Source organism: Calonectris borealis, chromosome 12, assembly GCF_964195595.1.
Source record: "Calonectris borealis chromosome 12, bCalBor7.hap1.2, whole genome shotgun sequence".
Lineage (NCBI taxonomy): Eukaryota > Metazoa > Chordata > Aves > Procellariiformes > Procellariidae > Calonectris > Calonectris borealis.
The window spans coordinates 2,917,098-2,936,401 of NC_134323.1; the positions used below are offsets into that span (position 1 = coordinate 2,917,098).

The 19,304-nt window shown below is 38.8% G+C and overlaps 1 protein-coding gene across 4 annotated transcripts in view; it reads left to right on the top strand.

The window, feature by feature from the left end:
- Positions 1-18,547, top strand: part of PHAF1 (phagophore assembly factor 1) — a 36,539-nt gene extending 17,992 nt beyond the window's left edge. For 2 of the 4 annotated variants that reach the window (XM_075161015.1, XM_075161016.1), the window contains exons 7-18: positions 1,742-1,836; positions 4,584-4,681; positions 6,400-6,512; positions 8,545-8,678; positions 9,287-9,370; positions 10,056-10,138; positions 10,945-10,988; positions 13,004-13,047; positions 14,410-14,468; positions 16,021-16,093; positions 16,554-16,639; positions 16,757-18,547. In XM_075161015.1, coding sequence (XP_075017116.1) covers positions 1,742-1,836; positions 4,584-4,681; positions 6,400-6,512; positions 8,545-8,678; positions 9,287-9,370; positions 10,056-10,138; positions 10,945-10,988; positions 13,004-13,047; positions 14,410-14,468; positions 16,021-16,093; positions 16,554-16,639; positions 16,757-16,826 — 983 coding nt within the window. In that variant the 3' untranslated portion in view covers positions 16,827-18,547. Of the gene's footprint in view, positions 1-1,741; positions 1,837-4,583; positions 4,682-6,399; positions 6,513-8,544; positions 8,679-9,286; positions 9,371-10,055; positions 10,139-10,944; positions 10,989-13,003; positions 13,048-14,409; positions 14,469-16,020; positions 16,094-16,553; positions 16,658-16,756 lie in introns of all 4 variants that reach the window. The other 2 variants (XM_075161018.1, XM_075161017.1) reach the window with 2 other exon arrangements.
- The last annotated feature ends 757 nt before the right edge of the window (positions 18,548-19,304 follow it).

The following is a 19,304-nucleotide window of genomic DNA, read 5'->3' on the forward strand; positions in this document are numbered from 1 at the left end:
GGCAACCTCTCTCCTCCTCCGTCACCCAGAGTGCAGCAGCAAAGAAGCAGTCTTTTTGCTTCTATCAGCAATTTTGAATTGAATTATTCTGCAGGGTACCTGTGTAGTAAATAAATTTAAAAAAAAAAAAAAAAAGAGAAAGGCTTACCTTGTTCCGTCACGTGGTTGTGACATATGGTCTTGAGGGAGACAGAGAGAACTTCATAAGGATAAAAACATTCCTTGCCCTTTAAGCCTAAACATCAACAAACATTACAGGGGATGGGAACTGATGCGATTTATATAATCAGATATCACACTTGGCATGACTAGGGGAAAAAAACTTCTCCAGCTGGCTGTGGGCTTTGGAAAAGATGCATCATAATATATCACATGAGAGAGATTTGTGTAATTTTCCTGCAGATCAAAACACTTCCCTCTCCCAACACGTTTTCCTTTGAGTGACAAGCAGGGAAAATGCTCTTAACCAGCACATTCTGCAGAAGAGGCAAATGATGACTTTTGAAAGCTTAATGCTTATTGCTCAACTATTATTTTCTATCCTGGGCGGTCTGGCATTGTCCAGTTATCTTGTGACATGTCTCTCAAGTTGAACATTTGAAAGGCACTTTGGGGGAGGGAGGGAAATATGTTTATAAGCATTTTCTCTCTATGCATCTTAAATATAAAATTGTAAGGAAAAAAGAGAATATTGAACCAATTTCCTTTGGTAAAGTGGAAGACAGCAGCTTGTCTTGTTGGAGTGTTTCTTTATTGTTTTTTGCCTCTGCTGTTTTCAAACTGTTTTGCAAATGACCCAGCTTCTGTGTGTTACAAGAACACTATGTTCCCCCCAGCAGCTACCAGGCCCAGGTTGAAGTTTGGTAGCATCAATCCCAAAACTGTTCCCAAGTTCCCAGTCTCCTGGGATAGTTTTTAAGCTTTCCACAGTCCCACAAAACAGTATGTCTTGTTAGAGTAAGTACTGGGGTGACTTTTATTGCTGTTTATAGTTGATGTTGTGCAATTTATGGCGATAAATCTGGACATCTTGTGATGTGATGACAGCTGGAAGTCTGTGTGCGTGTTCTAATTTATTACTGCTCTTTGTAAAAGCTGACTGATGGGCTGGTGTTTCTGGTGATACTATTTTTAATTGTCATTGTAAAGGGCCTAGGACCCGTGTGTCTGAAGCATTTCCTTCTGGTGCTGTATTACCCGGGAGCGCAGGCAGCTGAGCCGGGGCGCGCGAGAGGGAGCTCCTCTTGGGAGGAGAGGTGGAAGTGGCAGGGAGGTACCTGCGAGCTCCCACTCGGGAACGTGCTTCCCGGAGCTGTGAAATACGGGGTTTATCACCTTCTGGGCGCATCTGTCTGAAAGACTTTCTGGTTAATACTGTACAAGTGTTTCACATAACAATGAACAGAATCGTTTTGTGCTAATAGTAGCTGTTTAAACTACTTTAGGGATATAAAGGTATAATTGGTTGTGTCATATTGTATAATTGTATCATTAGGGATAGGTTAGTGCCTACAGGCTTACATAGGCAACTCTTACTTTAATGAATCTAAGGTTTCTTTTATTGCTGTGTTTCTACTGCAACAAATTAAAAGGAAAACTATTACTGTCCTGTGCAATTGTGTTCCTCCCGCATCTTGAGATGTAGTAAATTCATTGAGGTGATGAAAGTGCTGTTAGATTTGAACTGGAGAATTCTTAGTTTATTTTGGTAACTCTGTTTTTACTTTCTTTTCCCTTTTAGTGTATAATTCAGCTGAGCAACTCTTTCACCTCAATTTCAGAGGACTGTCGTTTTCTTTTCAGTTAGACTCCTGGACTGAAACTCCGAAGTACGAGGTCAGCAATCATTCTTAGTTAATGGACAGTCTTTTTGCCTCTATGGTACTTGCAAAATATCACCTACAGCGTGTCTCGCCTGCAAGCAAAAGAAACCAGTAATTTGGAAGGAATTTAACTCCTCAGTTGTGCTCTTATTCATGCTATGTAATCATTTCAAAGTTAAAAATTTTCTTCCTTTTAGTAGAAGGCATATGCTTAGAGGTTTTGCTTGCATCATGAACCGGGACTAGCAATTCTGTTGTTGAAAGGACTCTGCTAAAAATATGAGCGCTCTCTATGCAAATACGTAAATATTAAGCAATCTACTGGAAGGCTGTTCTTTTATCAGATATTTTTGAATCTCATCAAAGTGATTATGCAACTAAACTAGGGTAGAGTTCATAAAATACATTTTCATCTTAAGTGTCCTTCAGTAGGAGTGCTTTTAGAAAGCCAAATTAATGAGCTTTACTTGTAATGCCTGTTTGCATATTTACCAAATGTTTGGATGAGTTACTGAATAATTGAACGTATTATTGCGTTCTCTGAAATCTTTGGAAATCACTGTCTGTAGTGGAAACAAGATCAGGTCTTCTGTGGTTTCCACCTATACCAACAAAAATGTATTTATAACTTGCTTTGAGGATGGAAACACTCAGTTGTATTATCTAGGCTTATCAGTTAAAAAGAATGTGCGCTGTATGGTATTAAAATAAAAAGCCAAAGAGCCAAAACAAAGTGGGATAAATCAACCAACATGATGACACATGTTTCTATGTCACAGCCTAGTACTTCAGTAGTTGCGTTTTGACATGTGAGACAGCAGGGGGTAACCGGGGGAAGTTACTATTTAGCATAGTGAAGGTCAGTTGGGTTTCAGAAATATTGGAAGGTAAATAGAAACCTAATAAGCCAAACAGAAAGAATGTTCCAAGAAAGAGTAGTTGCTTTTCATGCACGAGTTCCCAGGGCGTTTATGAATGAAATGGCTGAGCTGCTAAGAAAGTCAATTGTTATACCGAAGATTGGAAAAGATCATAGAATATCTCAAGTTGGAAGGGACCCATAAGGATCATAGAGTCCAACTCCCTACTCGTTGCAGGACTACCTAAAACTAAAAGATGTTAAAATAAAACTGCTAGAATCAGTCTTAGCCATTGCATCTGTGTGTCTTGTTTTGGTACGTGGTTCAGTTAACTAAGAAAATAATCAGGGATAGTTACAGAATGCTCGGTGCAAATATGCTTTACAAGGGACGTAGTGTGGTTCTTGGGGATGATACAGTTCTTCGTAGCTGCCAGAACAGTGGAGAAAATAATTTTGCATTCTCAAAGTCTTTCATCCAGTTGTTCAGATGAGCTTAGTAAAATGTTGTTTGCACAGACTGAAAGGCAAAATTCTCCCCAGGATTATAAAAATAGGTAGAAATAGGATAGTTTAGAAAACAGAGTAATTTGAAACAGTCCACAGGGAAGATGACTATTTGTGGAGCCTTTCAGGGAGGAACATTAGGGAAGACTGAAAAGTGAAATGAAATTTGAAGATGTCAAAATCTTTCAAGTTCAGAGAGGATCGTATAGGAATGCTAAACTAGTTAGCAAAGGAGTGTAATCTCTGCTTATGGAAGTGAAAACACTCTGAAGAAAACTTCGGGTTTTTTATATAGCTGGTAGGAAACTGCAGGTGAGGAGAACATGAAAACCTGCTCACACTGTTTCTGTTAAGAAATGAGGCATATATGGCCCAGGCACTTCCATGGCTCTAGAGAAGATTTCTCTCTTGCTAAGGCATAAGTATGTTAAAAAGTAACCTAAAGTGTGACTACTTTAGAAGGCTGTGTTTTGAGGTGTTCATGTTCTGGGCAAATTCAGAAAGAGGATTGAAATCGGGGCATCTCTAGATTTGCTAAGTAGTGGAGGTTCCCTTCTAAATACCTAACAGCAGAGAAAGTCATTGCTCTGGGTTAATTGTTTTTTTTCCCCTAAGAATAACTTTTTGTGTTTACCTTATGTGATGTCCTGCTAAAGTAGACCAGGATAACAATTTGCATATTGTGCATCTTGTTTTTTGTTGACTGCTTGTGACAAAGTTCGTTTCTTATCTGTTCAGTGCCAGCAAAGTATGTTGACAGCCTTGAAGAAGGTCCTGTCATCTTCAGAGTTGAAAGAAATAGGCTCTTACCGCACTAGAAGAATGAATCTGACTTCCTTAGCACGCTTTCTATTTGATGAGAACACTCAAAATCCCTATCAAAACAATATGTGTAAGAATCTGGTGATAAGGAGAGTGGAAAATCTATTTAACGAATGAGTCTCTGTTCATCAGGTAAAGGCATTTTACAAACCAACGAAAAGGTTGAAAGGCTGAAATTAATGCAGTGGGAGAGAAAAAAGAAATTCTACCTTTAAGATAGCCAATTTCTTAAAACTTAAATACAGCATATCAGTACAAATATTCTTATATTGCTAGTCGTCAGTGATCAAACCAAGAAAACCTGAATTCTCAGTAGACACCATGGCTAATTGTCAGACTAGTGCCATCTTTTGGTGGATAAACAGAGTCAGCATTTCACCCCAGCTTGGGAATCCAGAGCTGGTGTAATGTAAAGAAACACCATCTACCAGGGTTTTTTGTCGTTGTTCTTCCCCCTTGTCTTTGGCTAGAGACTTATCTGAATTGGTAAGCGTATACTGTATTTCTAATGTAATTTATAACTTTCACCTGAAGTGTCCAGTGTGTCATAGAATGATTTTATATATCCACAGCCTAACTTTGCCCATGGTCTAGCCTCTCTGCAAATTCCACATGGTGCGACTGTGAAACGTATGTACATCTACAACGGAAACAGTCTGCAGGATACCAAGTATGTACAGCTGGTTGGGCTGTTTTGATCATTTAGAATATGCCTTTTCTTCCTCATTTATTTAGGGTTTTGCGAATGCTGAATATAATCATATACTTTTTTAGTTCAGTTTGGGTCTTTTGTGAATTTAGTGGTGTGCAGAATGCCTTTAGGTACCAACCTCTTTCAAATTTCCATAGGCGTTGTCCTCAGACCTTATAATCAAATGTTGGTTTGATTTATGTTGCTATAAAATCAGCTTGGTTCAGCTGTAGTAGGCTAATTCAATTGACCTGAAAATGAATTCATTAAGTAAAGGAGGATATGTAGTGAGTTTAGTAAGAGATGCAGTTAGGATATTCTTACTCTATATTCTGTTTGCATGCTAACGACCTCTCCCTAGACAAATCAAACTTGGCGTGGGCAGTCAGTCATTTTGTAGCGTTTTGGTACTATGTATGTCATGGCAGGGCCCTGCCAAGGGTCTTAAACTCTCTCGCTATATAAAAGTAACAAAATATGTATTTTCAGGCTTAAGCCGTGTGCATAATCTACTATATATTCAATATATTTGCAGCTGCCTGACTGAACCTACCATTCTGAGGAAACTAATCTTCCTGCCTTAATACTAATGGAATAGTTCTACTTCAATATGGTTAATGTTTTCTATGGTATTGTAGTCTGTCTTCTTTTAAGCAGTAATTTATTGTACAACATCTGATGTTTTGCTCTTTCTAAAAACACTGTTCCCGGGGTTCTTTACTCAAGAAAAAATTGAAAGGACTTCTGTAAATTCTTCCTTTCAGCTTATAAATACCCAAACTGATAAGGTGGTAATTTTTGCGGAGACAGTTGCGTTTTAATGCTGAAAGATTAACACATCTGTGGATTACTGCTCAGAAGGGAGGGAACCTTGTTTATGCAGACATTGTCTCCTAATTAGAAATAAGTGCACTTCAGAAAAATGTTGTTGTCTGTGCCCATCTGTGACATGGTGGGCTGTAGTGAAAGCACTAATTGTCGCATGGGGCTCCGGGGTGTGGTGTGTGAGAGAGCTCAAAGCCTTTCAGCTCATGTCATTCACACAGAGGAGAAGTGCACAAAAGAAAAGTGAATTTTACAGAGCATATACAAACTTACACACAAAAAAGCAGCCCTTCTATTGAAAATATCTTTCCTGGGGCTGTTATAATTTTCTCAAATATTATTGTGATTGAATTAAAATGAGAACTGTCCCAGAAAAGCCGAACAATTGTTTGTGGAGTACCCGCACAAGCTGAATTCATGTTCTGGGCTACGGAGTACCGTCCCGAGAGCAGTGAGAGCATCACAGAGAAGGCTTTTCTGCTGCGTTTGGGTGATATGCCTAGTTTAAGGAGTAGGTATCTTTAAAAACTGTACAACTTCCATTGTCCCTGAGAGAAGTCTGAAATGATATGTCCTCATAGGAGGTATCCAAAGGTTAGATACAGTTTCCGTAATTTCTGGAGTCTTCGAAAATTGCTCTTTGTTTCACTAAAAGTAAAGGCCCTGCATTTGAGTGCTGCCTTGTTGTTCCTCTTCCTTTTCCCAAACTTTCTGATCCTTGTGTTTAATATAACTTTTAATCTTCAGTCTGAGTTAAATGCAGCTTTGTCAAAATTAATGCGCTCTGTTCCAGTGAACTGGTACCAGCTTGTTAATGGAAAATTTGAAGATTAAGCGAATCCTATGCACATTTTCTGTATGATTGGTTTCAGGGCTCCCTTGATGCCCCTCAGCTGTTTCCTTGGTAATGTGTACGCTGAGAACGTTGATGTTCTGAGAGATGGAACTGGACCCTCAGGTTTACGGCTTCGCCTACTCAGTGCAGGTACTAGTGACACTCGGAACATTGAACTGGTTGCTTTCCTCAGGAAAAGAGGGATAAACCTATATAAATTAAGCATAGGTTGTTTGTGATGATTTTACACGTGATTTCAAAGTGTTCTATATACCTTATTTTGAACTATTGGAAACAAAACCCAATAAAAACCCTTGAAGGTGAGTCTGCCTGCCGCTGCATTTCCCTGGCCCTGGAGAAATCGCGGAGGACTGTAGCCCTGTCCTCTGTAGTTCCAAATCCTTAGAGTCTGTTTGCAGAAATGGAATTTGTCTCCAGATGTATGCGTAGAATAAAACAGATGCAAGTACATCACTGAAAAAACCATGAGAAATCAAGAAACCTTAGGTACATGTGCTTTTTCTGAGATTCCAGTGAGCCCGTATAGTGTTATATATATTATGTTATATAATGGCTTTTAAAAATGCCAGCAAGAGGCTACATCAATTGTGCAGCCTTAGATTGCACTTTAAATTCAATTCCACTTTCATTTTTTCATTTGCTGTAGGAGACAGCAGTGAAAGTGACTGATGAAGGCTGATGAATACCTTCTCCTTGTGTGTGCTTTCAGAGATTGGGGGGGCTTAGAAATTAGAGAAAGATATGATGACTGCGAAGGAGCCTTGTTCAGTCACTGTAACTTGAGACTTGACGATGTTTTTAAGAAAAAATACTGAGATATTTTTAACAATTCTCATTAACAGGCTCGGCTTTTGACCTCTTCTGATTACTAGCTGTATGTGTGTTGAGGAAACACTTGGAATACATTCCCAATATGCAAAAGCTAAAAAGGAGAAAATTTTCTTTAATTTAAGAATAAAAAATTATGAATAAAAATGGAGAGCAGATGTTTTCAAGTTACTTTGCTTCTCTCTTTACAGAGGAAGATAATGGAGAGCTGCCTAGGACAGGGAACATATATCCTCGTGTACTAGGGAAGGAGTTAGTTATAACATCATAGTAATATAAATGATTTTGAGAAATTGGACACCTCTAAGGTAGAGTGTCAAATTTAGTTAAAAATCTATATATGCAGCTTAAAGGAAATGTTGTCAATGAATAAAATAATTATTGAGATATGTCACTAATATTCAGACTAAAACTTGCAGAGAGGCAGTCTGGACGTGCTGTTCTTGTCTTGCTAAAGTGTGCAGAAGCTCCTCTGTAGAACGTACTACACACCTGTTCCAGCAAAGCTTCTCTGCAAGTGTATTAATTTGAAGTAACTCTTAAGAAATCAAGGATGACTCAGTCGGATTTTTATGATTTATTCTATTGGGTATCTGGCTACATAAATAATGTATAATGAGAAAAGCGAAGTGTGTACTCAGAGCACATCCTGTATTTTGCAGTAACTGCTGCATATGTGTACATGCATTCTCGTAAATGTAAGGTGCTGCATTCCTGAAAGCAAACGGGGTCACAAATTGTAAGATCTTTCCGTTTCTTAACACCTAGTAACGTATGTCAGCTATTCATCTATGTAATGGCTATTCAGTAAGATCCCTTTTTAGCATTGTTTGCGTAGGAAGATACTGGCTATTGATTTAATAAGCTATGGGAATCTTGAGTAAAGCATGTGTGTTTTCTGATACAGTTAATGTGGATGAGGAATTTCACTTCACAGGCTTTACTTTCTTAGCTGGAGATACATCTCCAGTTGCTAAAGTAGAATATTTTAAGGACAGAAATAATTCCTGGTACTTACTGCTGATAACCAGCTGATCAAATTGAGACTGTCTAGGAAAACAAGTCACATTCACGTGAATGCCAAGGAAGTGAAGACAGGATTGCTGAAGCTGGAGGTTAAGGTGGGGATCTGTGCAACAGTCAGCACATACATCACTTTGATAAGAAACGTTTAAACTGTTGCAAAATAAAGGGTTAAATTTAGTTTGGCACTGTTGTCTAAAGAACGCAGCTGGTTTGTGATAAATAGAGGAATGCTAAGCTTTTGATGTTGATTTGCTGATGTATTCTCTGACCAGGAAGGATGAATTTTGAGTTGTTTTCCATTCCTCAGGTTGCGGCCCGGGTGTTTTAGCCGATGCCAAGATGCGGGTATTTGAGCGTTGTGTGTACTTTGGTGACTCGTGCCAGGATGTGCTGAGCACCCTGGGGTCTCCACACAAGGTCTTCTACAAGTCCGAAGATAAGGTGAGGGAATCGATTCAGGCGCAGGACTTTGTCTCTGTTCAATGCTGTCTCGGTTTAATCACAGGGCCAGCGTTTTGCAAGGCCAGTGAAGTTAAAATGTAGCACAAATTATGAGTGCTTCAGTTGACATATAATAGATCAGGATGAACCGGTATATAATTTGATTTTAAAAAGCTTTTTTAAGCTAAATCGATGCAAGTCTGTTTAAATTTAAAAAAAAAAAAATTGCATGATTTTAACTGGTTTAAAAATTGATAAAAATGGGAGCAATTTTGAATCCAAATGAGCCTTAGCAAGTGTGTACCACCGATTTTTGTAATTATATTTTATGTAAAATAACTTCAGCATATACTTTGATCCTTTCCTAATGTTTTTACATAGCAGCATATGAGTAGACCTTTTACTTCAGATAACTAAAAAAAAAAACCTGATGTGTCATTGTGCCGCTGCAAGCAGCTGATGGTCCTGTCATGAAGCACAGTATCTTACGTGTTTGAACAAGGGCTTCAAATGAGATTATGGCAATTTGTTTGAATGTAGTGATGTTGTTAATGGCATTCGTCTTTGTGAGCGTTATTAAATACATCTGAAAAATGTGGTTCTTGCAGATGAAAATCCATTCGCCCTCGCCCCATAAGCAGGTCCCATCAAAGTGCAATGACTACTTCTTCAATTATTTCACACTTGGAGTGGTGAGTTGCAAGCATCCATAAAGAAATTCATGTAAAGTTTTGATTTAGCTACGCAGCATTCCTTTCAGAAGGCCAAAGACTGTGGAATGAGAGACTGCAAAACTTTTGATCACTGCCTTAGGAATCTCTGGATATGAAGAACAACACCGACTTTTCTCTAGCACTTGCAAATTCAATCGGTAACGTTTTATCTCCACCAGTGGATGGAGGGCTCTTTATGTTTGCGCTTTGGTATTCTCCCTCTGCCGTGCCTAATGCATAGATATATTAGTTCTTATTTCTGAAATCCATGGTCCTGTCCCACAGAACTGAGAGAGGTCTATCAATTGTGAAAATTTGCCGAGTTGTGGGATGTAGTTCAACCTTCGTGTCCCTCCTTACAGCTATTTTGCTTTAGTCTACGTTACTGTAAATAATATGCAGAAAAACCAGACCTCCTTAGAAGACTTGCCAACATTAGCAAATGAAACTGCAGCTGTGACTGAGTGCTGGAGGAAATGTGCGTTTATTTGAATTTACAAATAGTCTCATTTTCAAATACTACTTTTCATAGTTCCATTTGGTTCCAATGAGATATGTATCACTATATATAGGTGCTATTGTAATTAGTCTCAGGTTAGTTTGGGGAAAGCCACCTTTCTCTATCCAAATTGCTTCATGTCTGTCTGTTTTTTTTCTTCAACAGGATATTCTCTTTGATGCAAACACTCACAAGGTGAAGAAATTTGTCCTGCATACAAATTATCCTGGTCATTACAACTTTAACATGTGAGTGTAAAGAACTGATCTGTTAACGAGTATTTTAAGGCACCTGAAAGGGAAATCTTATGTTCCCTTTACAGAATTCCAGTATTTTTTTCCCAAGTGTTTTTTGGTATATCTGGTAACTCATGGAGGTTTCAGCCATCATTATTAGCACTTTTTTTAAAAATTATTTTCTTTTTACTTTTAAATGCCTTTATATTGTCAAGCATGTCTTAAAGCAGTAAATGAAGTAAGGTAGTTCTTGGTTCAGTGTGCAAACTTTCTTGCTAGAGGCAAACTTCGTATTAGCAAGAATGTCCATTTACTGGTAGGTAGGCTGCTGGGTTTTTCCTGATGTTATTTCAGTTAGTGATTTAAAAAAAAAAATTCTCTCATGCTTCTGAACATATTTTCAATACTTTTAAAATGTAGACTCTTCAGGGGAGTAATATGAGTTAAGGAATAAGTGATTGGATGCCTGATGAAAGCGAATGTGTTTTTAGGCAGTTGGCGTTAGTGACAGAGAAATCTATAGTGCTGTTTCTAAGCTGAGTATTTCTCCATCCGCTCTGTGTAACAACAGAGTAATCTGTGCTGAAGACCTTTTGTGTCCTTTAGAAAATCATGTTAGGACGTTGCCAGGCTGCTGCCTTTGTTGATGTAGAAAATAGAAATGAGAACTTTTCTCTTTAATCTGTCAGCGTTGAGACTCTCATTTCGTTATTCATGTGACTTTTTATTAAACTGGTTATTAAGAGCCCTAAGTTTGTGCTATGCCGTTTATTTTGGGTCTTCTGTTTTCTAATAGCTTTACGATTTGCACTTTCTAGTTACCATCGCTGTGAATTCAAGATTCCACTAGTCATTAAGCGAGGTGAGTAGTTCATCTCTCGTCCTGCTTCGGGGGCCATGTGCCACAAAATGCTCCAAGGGGGGAGGTATGATCAGTTTTCATTTCTAATGTATCCTTCATTATCAGAGGATGCTAACAGTGAAAGTCACTGAGACAGGAGAATATTTTGGGTTAGGTTTCTATTGAAGTGAAAAAGATACTTCAGGACAAGTTAGCAGTTCTGTGATTTTACTTACACTACCTTGTTTACTTACTTGCAGCTAAATATTCGTATGATCCAACCTCACTGATTTTCTGTAATGCTGCCACTCTGCTAAAATCAATTACCTTGTACCTGGAGGCTCAAAATCTGTAAGGCAGTGTTAGTCTGAGCTAGTTTGTCCAATCCACTGTTGAACTTTTTAATCCTGAACTTGCTCTTGAAAGGCTTATTCGTGATATTTAAGATAAACTGGTTTAGCTGGGAATGAGAACAAACATCCGGAATATGTTGGCTCTACGTGCTATAGACAAAGTGTGTCTGTTGTGTTCACTTGAAAATCTCTACTTTAAAACAGATATATATATATTTTTTTATATATATATATATAAAAAATCAGTAGTGCTGAATTCTACAAGATATTTAGATGTGCCCAGCTCTGTGCATGTAAGTAATCGCAACAAAGTATGGGGAACCTTGTTTGATTGAAGATCATGATGATTGAGGTAGACTTTTTTTATGTAAGAATTAACAGGTGTACTGGGAAAGTGTGTATTTTGATTATCCAGGGAATACTGGATGCTGGCCGAGGATGCTTTCTTCGTGTTGATTGGTTTTCACTGAAAGCGCTTCCCTGTGTAAAGTGCAATTCTCCTGTGTCTGTCCCAGCAGTTAGAGCATCTAGAGGAATATAAACCTGGAAAAAACGATATCTGTATATACAAGCTTATATGAAAGTTGATTTGTACTTCAGCCAAGAGAATAAGCATCAAAGTGCTCACTTCTTAAATTATTTTCCCTTAGGTTATTGTGCAATACTTCAAAGGCATTCATTTGTGATTATTTTTATTCACCTCAAGTAGTACCATGAAACTCTTCTGCATGTCTGGGGTTTTGTTTTTGTTTTTTTTTTTTTAATCCACCTTTCTGGTCTCTAGCTTATGTTCAGGACGTGTAACAAGTTGAAAACAAATGTTACAAAATTTATCAAGAGCCCACCTTCTTCCATCCGGTGGCAGTGCCTGATGCAGCTTTATTAACTCCCTTCTGTAGCTCAACTTCAGACAAGGCATTGACAGCCAGATTTCAAGTGAACTCCTTCAGCATAAAGACAGCAGGTGGAAAATACAGAGGAGCTTTCAAGCAAATTAAAGACCATTTGCTATGTTTGACTTGTTTAGTGTCTAGGTCCATACCCACTGCTTCAGGAAGGTGCTTTCAGTATTCAGAAGTCCCCAAATGTATGCATGAAACAGTGCTTGAAACCACCAGCGAGCAATTTCTTTTTAAGGCTGAAAGCATAAATGCAATGCTGTCCTCACCTGCAGCTTTTTTTCTTATTTAATAGGTAGACTGCAATTCCCACTCTCTGCTCTCCTTGTTTCTGAAAGAGTGGCATTTAGTTGACTTCAGGCCTGCCAGCTCCTGAGTCTGACGCTGTCGGTTTTAGCCAGCTTCTGTTCCAAGAGCGTTTGGACGGGAGGAGTGGCACGGCTCGTTACCTCCATGAGTGGCTGGGCTAGGCACGTTAACTTCGTGCAAAGAGATGTAGTTTCTTTTACACTGGCGTTCTTCTTTGTAAGATTACAGCTTAAACATGTATAGTGTTAGAACTTGGAGCTTGCTGTAAATAGGCAGATTGGTTTAATCACCTTAACTGGCATTTAATCAATGTTGTTGACAATTCTGGTTGCTAGTAAACGCTGATAAATTTGTATATGAACTGATCTAATGCTTGTATGTCCCCTGCTATCTGAACTAACCTCTCAACGTAAAGGATTATATAGGAGACTGTTCAAGCATAAACTATAAAGGCTTTTCTGTTTTTCTTTCATAGATAGTGCTGATTCACAGACTGAAACATGTACAACATACAGCAAGGTAAGTCTGTGCAGAACTGAATGTTTTCCTTCTTTGCCGAAACCATCTAAATGATCTATGGTGAATTGGCAGTACGCTTGGAAAAAATAGTAGCAATTTTATCATGTTGTTTTAAAATAGAAAAGTTGAAGGCCAAAAGTTAATGTATGTTTTGTGGTTTAATCATTTTGTTGTGTTAAGGATTGAAGGCATTCATAATAGCACACTTCTAGTAAATTAAATTATTGCATTATTGCATGCTTTGCATTTCAAGATACCTGCAGGTAGGCATAGAACAGCACAATAAGTGATGTGGGAAAGCGACAGCGGTGGTGGCTGGATGTTAGCTGGAAGAGAGAGTTCTAAACAAAATTTTCACAGAGCTTTTCTACTTAGTGTAGCTCTTGAAGACATTTAGTATTTAACCAAGAGGGTCCAGTGCCCTTCCAGTTTCTTCTGAAGCGTTGCCAGTGATGGGGCGTTTCTCAGGCAGCAGCAGGCCTTACAAAATGTCCCACCTCCTGATGACAGCAGACTCCTTGAAGACTGTGTAGCCTTACTACCTAAATGAAATTCCCAACTGGGCCGTTGCTGCTGCATGTTCAAGAGCTACATTAAGTTGAAGAACTTCTCCAAAATTGTGCTCAGCAGTGTTTCCACAGTTAACATTCTGCCAGGGTCAGTGCTGCTCTCTTGGCTCCTGGAGTGCCAAATGAAGACTTTCCTTGGTGAATTTTGGGTCCCATATTGGGAAGAAAAAATTGGAGTCAGCAACCTGGAAGCTGCCATTCTTTGCTTTTTGATTTGAATTACTTACATCCTTCAGTGCTTTGACTTATTTCAGTCTTGTGTGTGAAACTGCAGCTTCTTATTAAGTCTGCTTAGAGCGATGAAAACCGCTGGACATTCCCAATCATTAAATAGTGCAGCTTCCCTCTTCTTTTCCAAACTTGTCGCGTAAATCAAGGAAAGGCTTTTGGGAGAGGTAGCAGTGATGCTGTTTTTCCCTCTGCAAAGGTATGTAAGAGATATTTTGCTGAGGTTTCCCACAGCTGCTTTGTTCTCTGAGATGTCCCTGAAGTGCTACAAGACTTTCCAGCTACATTTTACCCATAGACCTATAGAATTTTTTTGTATTAATAATTCTAATCAAAGCTGTTTTGAGACAAAAATGAAAATAAACCCTGAGAGGATTTCCTAGCCCTAGTAATGGATAGTTTCCATTACTGAGTATGGCTGAGTCACAAAATACTTCTGTAAATAGAACCTCTGTGTTATTTGGCAAATGAGCATGTTACAAACAAAAATGTACATGACTCTCTTCCTAGATAAAAGAATTTTCCCGTGCCTTATTTTAACACAAAGTCTTTGATATACTTACAGTGGGACAGCATTCAGGATCTTCTGGGGCATCCTGTAGAAAAGCCAGTGGTACTTCACAGGTAAAGTCCTCTCTTTATTTTCCTTGCAGGGATTGAGCTAATAACAGAGGAGAGTTTAGGCAGCGGAATGGTGTTTATTGCACTAGTTACTTTTAGGCTGCTTTTGCTGATATAGTTTCAGACTTTATGGCTACTAACAAGACTAGAGGGCCGCTCTCAGGCGAAATAGACTGACACGCAGAATGAAAACTTGGAAAATTTTGGAATGAAATTTCCAAAACTCCTTGAACTGTAAAATCTGGAGGAGAGCTAAGCAGCGTAGAAAGAAGTATCTCTGTTCATGTGTAATAAATAGCGCAGAATTTTTTTCTGTACTAGTCACATGCATTTCAACAACGTGACATCATATAGCACAGTGTGTAGTGTATATGAGAGCAACCTGCCTGAAGAAGTCTTGCTTTCATGAACATACATAGTTGTTCTACAGTTCTTTTAGGCTGAGTGAAGATAGAATAGTGTGCTTACACTTGCTCAGTTCCTACAGGGATTGAGCTGGGTGTTGGGTTAAGTGGGCATTACCTGCTTACGGTGCTATGATATGATACGAAACTATGATTTATCTTGGGACAAGTGTAAGTCATGGGTACTGTGAAAATACTGCAGCAAGTTCAGATATACCTAACAAGGTATTTTCATCAGGCTTTCTATGATTTTGAGTTTGATTTCCCCCCCCCTGCTCCTTTAAAGCATTGTGCCCTTTGCTCCTGTCTTATTTCGGTGAGATCATTAGAGCAGAAGCCATGTAAAGTAAAGCAGGGGTGAAATAGTGATTACATAGAGCCTTTCTATTTTTCATCTGTGTTGTAAAGAGTAGTTGAACCACAGGTTGCTTTACTGAGCACAGCTCAAATGTCTCAGACATGCAATTTGAGAAACTGGCCAGTTACAAGAAAGGCCAAAAGGTAAACATTTTCGGGGCGGGGGGGTGGTTTGGCCGAAATCTAAAATCCATTACAGTCAGCAGGAGTCTGCTATTGTCGTATATATGATCCAAAAATATCGGAAATATCTGAAGGACAAGTGATACATTAATCTTGAAAAATACTGTTTGATAAAATCCGGATTATTCTATTTCAGTATCTTACAGGGTAATTTTATAATGTGATAAAACCAGTGGATTAATAGACAGCATATAGTAAATACATTTGGTAAAGGCTGAGAAATAAAGTAGCTCTAAGAGTGGGAAAGGATCTTGCACAAAAATAATTTGTAATAAATTACATGGTGCTTCTCTCTTCCTATGTATCTGCTTATTTTCAGGGTTCTTCCTGTTCAAGTTCAGTGAAAGAGAGGTTTCCTGTAGAGGTCGTTAGTAACTTTTTGATTACTTTCTCCCTGAGTATTAATAATGGCTCTGTGACATTAAGCAGAGGTATCCTCTGGCTCACTTGGAGTCTAGCAGTGGTGTTGTATAACGTAGATTTACTGTCTGTTGATGAAAGCCATGATAAAGATGCTATGATTTACCTTATATTACTGAGTGGTTATTTTTCCCTAAAAAGTTCCTGATCCTCACACATCCATTTTTTTCCCCCCCCTCTTTTCTGTTCAGGTCGTCATCTCCAAACAACACTAACCCATTTGGGTCAACCTTTTGCTTTGGACTGCAACGAATGATCTTTGAGGTTAGGAGAAAAACTTTCCTATTTGTTTGAGCAAGAGAAGAGGAGGAGTTTGCTATTATTGCTACTGGCTTCTCACTCCCCATTTCAAGAAAAGCCAGCACTTGGGAGTGGCTGTATTTTTAGACCCTATTGGCAGGAACAGGCAACTTTCCAATCTCTCCTCTGAGGTTGTACATTTGCATGTTAAAGCTGGGACTGCAAGTTTGTCACCTTGAACTTGTACCAGCAGGAGATGCATGCACTCAGCTCTGAGTAGCGGTGGAGCATGCCGGTGTTGAAATGTGTCGTGGAAATCTAGAGACCATTTTTAGCAACTAGCCAAGAGCTTGTTGCTTTCTTTTGTTGTTGGGATTTCTTTTTTCAGGCAGATCAGTTCCATATTGGCTGTCTTCACTCGTCTGAGTTCCTGTTTGGTGTACAGTTCTTTTAATTTCCCTTTTTCCCTGCCGTCCTTTTGCAGGTGATGCAGAATAATCACATAGCTTCTGTTACTCTGTATGGCCCAACGCGGCCCAGCAGCCAGTTGAGAACATCGGACCTTCCCCAGTGAGCATCCCCTGCAAAGTCAGCTAATCTCAATGCTACAAAATTAGTACAGCGTGCCTTGATTTGCTGCCACTTATAATATGGAAAGCACGTTATGATTTTTTTTTTTTCAATAAGCCTTTCCACCCAGGAGCGGTGTGGAGGGGAAGTTCTCTCAACCCTTCATCATGGGGCATGGAACTGTTGATGGAGGAAAGCAGCTTAGGTGCCTGTGCCGTCGTTTATTCCTCTCCGTTGCCCTCATCCTATGCAGCACAGACCTGAAGAGACTGTCCCCCCTTCTCAGCTGGCAGAAGGGGGAAATGGAAGAGGGGCACGTAATGACTGCAAGAGTTAGAAGCACAAACTTTCTGAGCCTTGGAGCATCTGGAAGCAGGTATTGATTTTAGTCTGTTTGTGTTACTGTATCGATGTGGTGGTCACATTTTAAGAAAACGTGTGTGTGTATATATATAGATATAAACACATCGGTATTTCTGTGGCTTAGGACATTGTACCAAGTGTGACAAGGATGTATATATGTCCATGATTTCAGGCACCACATCTTTGTGTAACTTTAAACCAAGCAAGTAGCATGTGCATAATACTTGGTTGTAACATTTGCACTACATACACTTTAATTACTTGATAAACGTTTATCTTCACTGAGGAGCATCTGTGTACTGGGTGTGAGTGGGGTGTGATGGTTATTTAATGTACGCTGCGCATAAAGCTTATTTATACAGTGGATCAAATTTATCCACCTTCCTGCACTAATATGTACTTGATATGCTGAAACATTTTTTCTGCCATGGCTGGTTTACTAATTTTTTTTTTCATATGCATTTTCAAAAAAAATTCTGGAAGAGGTTGTTTCTATGATTGAATTATGTTTTAGTTAAAAGGTTTGATACAATTTTTTCATACTATATAAAAATATAACGGAGAAATAGCGTTGCCTCATTTGCCTCTGTTCCAAAATCCTTTATTCCTACTCTGTTTCCTTAGAGAAAGAAAAGCTGTATATAATGGTATCTCAGAAGGAAATTCCCGAGCTCTGCCATCACCAAGAAAACCTTTTCTGTAACTTTTGATGTATGATTTTAATTTATGCCAAAGGTTTAGCCAAAGACATCCTTATTGTAGTTTCACCATTTCTGTACATATATGCTAACTGCACACCCCACCCCAGCAGACAGGATATAGGCTTCTTTCTAGTTGGGAGATGCTGCTCGCGACATTTTATCCCAGGAGGATACTTTAGGTTTCTAGGTCTCTTACCAGTCTTATTTGGGGGAAATAGGTGGTCTGTCTTTGAAATATTGAACCCTTTTTAAAAATGGACAAGAGAAATGTATAATTTTATCCCATTTTTAATATTTTGGTGTAGCAACTTGTGATACATAGATGACAATTTTGTGAGTTTTACTATGTGTGTACAGATTTTGTAAATATGACATTTTTGTAATTTTAACTCCATGTACAGTGTAATCCTGTATAGTTTATCAACGAATGAGAGATGGGAAATTGAATGTTAACTGAAGTTTCGGATCCTGGACCAGTAGCTGGGATAAATGTGGTGTGTGTGTGAGACGTTCTTTGCCATTTAGTCTTCCTGTATACTGTGATACTCTAAACTGTTTTGCTAAAACAAACAAAAAAGCCCCATGGAGAATCTAATGGATAAGGAAAAGGTTACTGTTTACCTTTATCCCTAGGTGTCACTCCTGTTGAATCCCTGTTCAATCTGTGCTGTCTCCTGTGATCATTGCTTGCTAAGAAAATTCTATGCCTCAACCTTCCTTTTGTTTCCTCTCTAATTTTAATTTCATTTTACATAGCCCTTCTGTAAATTAAATGGAATAATAATGAGCATGTACACTGAAAGAAAAATAAAATGAGACTCTCAGTTACTGTTTTTGTGTTAAATACAGTTGCTGGGTGTTTTTGTAATAAAATCATGGATGTTTTTGCCTTTTTTCCTTAGCCATTAGTCCTTTTTACTTTACTGTCTTTCAGACGTTATATTTGAAGTACCTGCCTAGTGTTCCTCCTTTACAGCCGATACAGTATGTTCTCCAAAGAAGCAGTATAAAAACTGACATAACTTGCAGTCTGTTTCCTAGTAGATACATGAAAGCATATTATAAATTTTTGCCCCGAAGTGGAGAAGGGAAGTCTTTTAAAGTGTGGTAAATAACACCGTGGCTTCTGTATTGTGTTCAAAAATGCGATTGTTACACTCGTGCCAGCCTTCGGGTATCATTAAAATCGATCAAGCTTCAAAGAGTTTGAATATCGCACCACAGAATGGAAGAAACATCTGCAGTAAAAGGAGCAGACGTGAATTCTCACGCTGCTCTCCTGTGCCCTAAGGTACCGCAACAGAAAAGCGTTGAAAGCACGCTTACCCTGAAGTGGCTTAGAGGTTAATGCAGGGCATAAGGAATGGGACTCCTGTTTCCATTCGCATTTCTCCTGCACTGGCTGCATAATGCAGGGTAGAGCACCTAGCTCTCCCTCCTCCAGCACCCTTCGGTTTTGGAATAGAAAATGACCTTGCGTAGTGCTTGGCTCAGTGTGCTCTTGGAGAATTTAATGATCTCTGAATTGAGGTGGTGTGCATGCTTATGCTTGTTACTAAAATATGACATATTTTATGAATATGACATATATATGAATATAG